Genomic DNA, 6,086 nt, shown 5'->3' on the forward strand with positions numbered 1-6,086 from the left:
CCCAGTGAGACTGAAACCTCTGTGACCCCGCAGGGCTGTGTTTGCCCTTTGGGGCTGAACGAGGAGAGAGCAGCAGCTCTCTGCTGCCTGCCTGGAGCTGGGGGAGTTTCTGAGAAATCAGACTGACACACGAGTGCTGAATCATCTGTGTTTGGCTGATTTCACTGCAGAACCCACCCATGGGCCAGCCCTGGGAGCCCCTCCCTGCCAAGGAAACTCTCTAGAAGAGGAACTAAAAGTTGTCAGCTTGCTGTTCGTAAAATTGCAGCTGCCGTGCAATTAAATGTCTGGCTGCATTTTAAATCAAACTTTGCATCCAGCTCTAAAAGTGCTGTCAGGTTTGCTCCAAATAAAATTCCTTCAGACTGGGTGAAATCACTTTTCAGCTGCCTGAGCACCAAAAGCTCCCTGAAACAGGAATACAACAGAGAGGAGTTAACAAGATCAGGTTGTCCAAGATCGCAGTGCCCTTGTCTATTATTTTTAATTAAAGTCTTGAGGAAGACGTTGGGGGACAATTAGAGCTTGAGATCTGCTTTGAGAGCTCACTTCTCACCCTCAGCTCACCTCCCTTCTGTATCTCTGTAAACCAGAGATGATAAACGGAGCTCCTTGGCCATGGGGAGGTTTTATGAGTGCTGTGCAACAGGAGCCATTAACTATGTGCTATTTTCCATGACTGATTTGTCAGCACACAGGCTGTGCCTGCAATTTGGGCGAAGGAAAGTGCCCAAGTGTCTCAAATAAACGTCCTTACCTTGACAGGAATCTTATCAGTGACGCCGTGTGGATGCTTTTCCTTCAGGGCTGGGCCTGAGTCACTCGTGCCCTCGTGTTTAGGAACAGGGTGAGGCTCAGCAGGGCTGTGAAGCTGCCAAAGTCCTTCCAGGGCACTGGGAAGTTTTCTCTGCATCGTTTGACTCCTCACATATCCTTCATGCCATCCATGTGAAATCACACCTTATTTTGGGTCGGAGCTATTTGTATTTGTTGGAGGCAGAGGAATGTGGAAAAAGAACAGGTTCTTTCTGGGCTCCTGATTCAGAGGAGCTGGAGGTTTCTCCTAATGGGCTGTGACACTTTCCTGACCCCCACAGGGCTGCAGGCAGCCAGCTCTGCCTGTTTGGCTGCCCAGGGTGGATCCTGCTGGTGTCAGGACACCCCTGCCCGCTGCTGGGGCTCACTCACACCCTGCTGGCACTGCAATAACAAAATAACCCAGCTTTGATTCCCTCCCTCTCTCACAGCATCCTCAGCACCGGGCACAGCTTGACAAACCCCACAGCTCTAAAGCTTCCACTTAAAATGAAACTGAATTAATTCATTTCAAACCAAACCCACTTCATGAGTCAACATCACCTGGAAACTCTGTCCATGCTGTGGCAGCCAGCACAACTGCTGCCCTCAGTCCCTGGTTGTCACAAGCAGCTCTGAGCAGGGATAACGTGCTGCATCCCCATCCCTCACCTGCTGCAGGCCAGCGTGGGAGGGCAGGAAGGGCTGGGGCTGCCTGGGGTTTGTTCATTTGCTCTCCAGCACACGTTCCCGTTTGGAACAGCACTTGCCTGGGCTCAGCATTGCCGGTGGGAGCTTCTGGCTCATCTGCTCTCCTTCCATCCTCCCCTGGCTTTAATTAGCTGATGTTTCCACTTCCCTGTTCTGTGGAGCAAGGAAGCTGTGTGGCAGCGCAGCCTTTTGCTAAAAATACAAATTAAAGAAAAAAAAATAACCATTGGAGCGTGGAAACGTGAATGAATCCGGCAGCTGTGTCAGCCCTGGAAATTTCCTGCAGGGTGTTTGTAGATCTGCAGTGAGCAGCACCTTGTCAAGCAGGTACAAGTCCATGCTGTGTGTGGGGAATGGCCAAAGCATTGTTTATCAGCAGGAAAAACTCCAATTTTAATAACACAGCCCAAAATCAGAGGGAGAAGGAGGCTCTGCCGGTCTCTGCCTGCCCCTGCAGCACCGCCCGGGCTGGGGGTCGGTGTCACCTGCACAGGGTGGGGACATCTGGGTCCCTGTGGGGAGGAGGCAGCAGAGGTGGCACCGGGGGCTCCGAGCAGGAGATGCTGCTGGAGAAATGCCCCAGCAGAGTTTCTGAAAAGGTGTCAGTGTGAAGATGAGTCTGGTGGGCATCTTGGGGGGCTGTAGCTTCCACCAGAGCTCCAGGAACAGACCTCAGGCTGCCTGGGGAAGGAGTCCCCGCACGGGAAGGAGCCTGCAGAGGGTTTTGGTGCCAGGGATCGGTGCCAACTGGGACAAAAGCAGCTGCAGGTCGGGACAGGCAGAGGGAACCTCGGAGCTGCGCAGACCTGGGCACCCCATGCTGTAAATCCGCGCTGAAACTTCCCTTCCAAAACACTTTCTGCCTGTCTTCACAACCTCCTTCCTTTGCAGGCAGCAAACTTCTGGCCTCTGGGAAGCTGTGGTGAAATGCAAGTAGCGACCTGTCCCAGGCCAGGCTGTTCTGAGAGCCAAACAGGAGCCAGCTCTGGCATCGCCGAGAGAAGAAACCTGCTGTGGGTGACGCGTTCCTGGGAGAGAACACCCAGACCAGGGCCAGGTTTTTAATTATTGTGTGCAAGGCTGGGGTCAGGGCTCAGCTCGGTGCTCTGCTGTCAGCTATGCTGCAGAACAGGATGTCGGATTAAGGCCATCCAGCCAAAGCCGTGCCCAGGACAGCAGGGGACAGCAGGGAAGTGAAGGAGCTGGGTGGTACCGAGCACTCCCGGGCACTGCCAGCTCACACCCAGCGCTCTGGGGCACAGCACGGACGGGTTCTGGGGGCTCAGCCACGCCGGGAGCCAGCCTGGAGCAGCAGCAAAGGAACCTCGCAGGGCTGCGGGATGAATTCCACTCGCCCTGGCTGCAGGTGAGGGGCTGGGGATCACCTGTCAGGACGTACCTGCCGAGCCTGGCCAGCACAGCCTTATCTGCAAGCAGGGTTAATGTGTAACCCGGCTGTGTTTGGTTAGCCCAGAAAAGCAAAGAAGTCCTGGGATAGGCACGGCCGGGACAAGGAATTGTGCAGCACGGAACGACGGACGGGCTGGTAAAACAACAAAACAGATTAATAAGAATTTCTGGTCCTGTTTTTCTTTGCTCTCTGTGCTTTTCCTGCTGGATGGGCTGCGGGTGAGGGGCTGGGGGGCTCTGGGTACTCTGCTTTGGAAGGCTGAAATGTGGTGGGGGGTTCACCAGCAAAGCTGGACGAGGTGGTTTGAAAGTGCTGGTGGTGGGAGGAAAGCAGGGGAAAACCAGTGCTCAGACCAGCAAACAGCTCAAGGAGCTGCTGGGGTGCTTCATTTACCTGCTGAGATAGGAGGAAATTCAGATTTACCCCTGACCCCTTTCCCCCTGAGCTGGGATCCTTCCCCCTGGGCTGCTCAGAGCTGGGACGGTGCCTGCGAAGGGGAATTTGCTTTGGCTGGTGTTTGGTGCCCTTTCCCAGGCAGGAGGGGTCTGGTTGCTCTGCCCCAGACAGCAAAACCGAGCTCTTCTAAGCCGGGATGAAGAGCTTGGAGTGGTGCTGGCTGGAAGAAAGTAGCCTCTTTTCTAAAGCAATTAGCATTAATTGCTACCCAGCACCTCTTTGATGGCCCCGTGGGCTTTTAAAGGACAGTTATGGCAACGGCCACAGCAGCTGAGGGACCTGGCCTTTGGATTTTGATAAAAAATAGCTTCTTCCAAATATGTTTTTAGTTGGGGAAGAGAGCTACACCACTGAAAGCCAGCTATAAAACAGCTTTTTCAGTACTGTGTCTTGTAAATCAAACGCTCGGTCGCGTTTTTAGCTTGTGGCTGTTACTCACCGCAAAGAAGGAACTAAAATCCTTCTGAATCATTAAAACTGGGGGTTTCAACACTGATTTTTTCCCCTTTCCTGAGCTGGATGAGTGTGCTGGAGCCGTAATCATATCAGAGAATTAATGGGCAGGAAAAGGAACTTCTTGTTTTGGTGCAGATCCTCAGCAGCGCCCGGCGGGCTCGGGCTGAACTTTGCCTCTGGTGAGCTGGGGCTCGGTGGGTGCCAAAGCCTTGGCAGCTGCTTGAGGTCCCTGCAAATGCTGTTTGAATGAGAGAAAATTATTTCTGTAATAGTCTGGTGGTTGGGGGGGGATCCTCATGGAGAAAATGCCTCCCTGCTGGCCCCAAGCAGCTGCACACTCAAGTTCCAGCAAGGCTTTCACTTCCCCAGGAGGGTTTTGCTGTCAGAAATTTAGGAGGGAGACAGCCGGGAGCAGCACAACAACCGTGGTCAAACCTCCAGCAACTTAGGAGTCGATGTAAATCTATAAATCTAGATCTCTAGTTTTGATAAAAATCTAAATTTCACGTTGTGGATGTTCCAGTGCAGAGGCCTAAAGTCCCCCAAGCTCAGCTCTGCTTCCTGACAGCTCAAATCCCTGGCTGTGAAGGGATCTGAATCCAAAGAATCCAGGGAATTGCTGTTCCAAAGCCACCACTTACTGCAACGTCACTTAAGCAGTAAATAATGCAAAGCTGAGATTGGAATATTAAACTCCTCCTGCATGGAAGGATTAGATCTGTCAGGGCGTGGGTGTTGAAATCTGATTTTTGCAGCATATTCCAATTATAAAAGAATTCTTTCAGGGTCTAACGCTCTGAACAAGCAGCCAGTTCTGCTCACTTATCGCTGGATCTAATTCCCTGATCCTGCTACGAGGAAAAAAAGCAGCAGTGTGTTCCTGCTGGCAGGTTCCAGCACAAAGGGCTCCTCTGTCTCCCGAGGAGCAAATCCTCTCGCGTGGGTCCGTGTGTCTTGGAGGGGGTGTTGCTGTTTGTTTTGCTGCTCCCTCTCGCCCCCACAGCCCAGTTCCCTCCCCAAAAACGGGCTGGTGCACGTGGAGGAGACTAATTGGCGGTGCCAGGAGGTTTTGGGAGCTTGGTGTTTTGCGTTTGACACGTCCTGTGGGTGCTCAGCAGAGCTCTGTGCAGGGATAACTGTGCCCTGTGCCCCGCTGCTGGAAACCCAAACCCAGGGGGTTTGTCACACTGGGGTCCCTCTGGTGATGGATGCATCCAGAAGAGCATCAGGGGGATGCTGCTGTGAGCAGGGGGGACCTTGGGGTGCTGCTCCAACCCCCCTGGGCACAGCCCTGCTCCCCACAAGCTGTGCCAGCCCTGTCCCCAAACACACCCAGGCGTGCCCCAAAGGCCTGGGGACACCTCCCTGGGGACACCTCCCTGGGGACACCTCCCTGGGGACACCTCCCCAGGGCCCCCAAGGAAGGGTGGCAGAGGCAGCTCCTTGCCAGGAGGAAGCCCTGACAGAGTGAGGATGTGAGTAACCAGCAGCATTTCGGGCCAGCACGTTCATAAATTGGAGCTGCAGGGCTGGCACAGGGTGTGGCAGAGGAAACAGTTCCCATGAGCCGGGGCTGGGATTTCTGAGCCTCTCTGAGCCTGAGCTGGGCTTACAGCTTTGTCTTGTGCCTTATCTACCCCTCTGAGATGATCAGAGACCCACCAACACAAGTTGGCTGTGCAGAGATGACCCTGTTTCCAATTATTTTGGGGAAAACTTCAAGGATGGTTTTTAAAATCCCAGCTGTGCCTTCTCCTGGAGCCAGCAGCCTAAGATGGGGCACAGCTCCTCCATCCAGCAGCTTCAGAGCCTGCCTGTCCTCCCTCCCAGTGTGCTTGAGTCACCCCTGGGGGAACCTCACAACTTAATCCTTCTCCTTTCTCCTGCTCCAGCCGGGATATTTCCCCCGTGCCAGCCTCCAGGGCAGCCCGTGCTATGCCTAGGAAGGAGCTGGGGATGGCTGGCTGCAACTCTGGCAGCTGTGACAGCATGGCCAGCACGGCCTCCAACCACTCACAGCGGGTGAGTAACCCCGGGGAGCCCAGCCCAGCTCACCCCTCTGAGCTGCAGAAGGATTCTGGGGGGATCTCACCTCAAATCTGTTCTCAATCTGCTCTCCATCGGTGCTTTGGAGGCAGCTGGAGGCCCTGAGACAGCACCAGGACCAGATAATTCCTGCCCCAGAGCACTGCCAGCCTTCCCATTCTGCCACGTGTGCCCTCGCCGCTGCAGGGGCTGCTCTGGGCCAGGATGGGAT

General features: G+C 54.3%; 2 protein-coding genes across 2 annotated transcripts in view; both read left to right on the forward strand.

Annotated features, from left to right (window-relative positions):
• PLEKHA6 (pleckstrin homology domain containing A6) overlaps positions 1 to 6,086 on the forward strand; it is a 150,689-nt gene that overhangs the window by 66,005 nt on the left and 78,598 nt on the right. The window lies entirely within an intron of this gene.
• C26H1orf116 (chromosome 26 C1orf116 homolog) overlaps positions 2,738 to 6,086 on the forward strand; it is a 9,137-nt gene continuing 5,788 nt past the window's right edge. The window contains exons 1-2 of the mRNA XM_033519852.1: positions 2,738 to 2,872; positions 5,722 to 5,973. Coding sequence (XP_033375743.1) covers positions 2,847 to 2,872; positions 5,722 to 5,973 — 278 coding nt within the window. The 5' untranslated portion in view covers positions 2,738 to 2,846. The remainder of the gene's footprint in view (positions 2,873 to 5,721; positions 5,974 to 6,086) is intronic.

The sequence above is a fragment of the Parus major genome, chromosome 26 (assembly GCF_001522545.3).
Source record: "Parus major isolate Abel chromosome 26, Parus_major1.1, whole genome shotgun sequence".
In the NCBI taxonomy this organism is placed as follows: Eukaryota; Metazoa; Chordata; class Aves; order Passeriformes; family Paridae; genus Parus; species Parus major.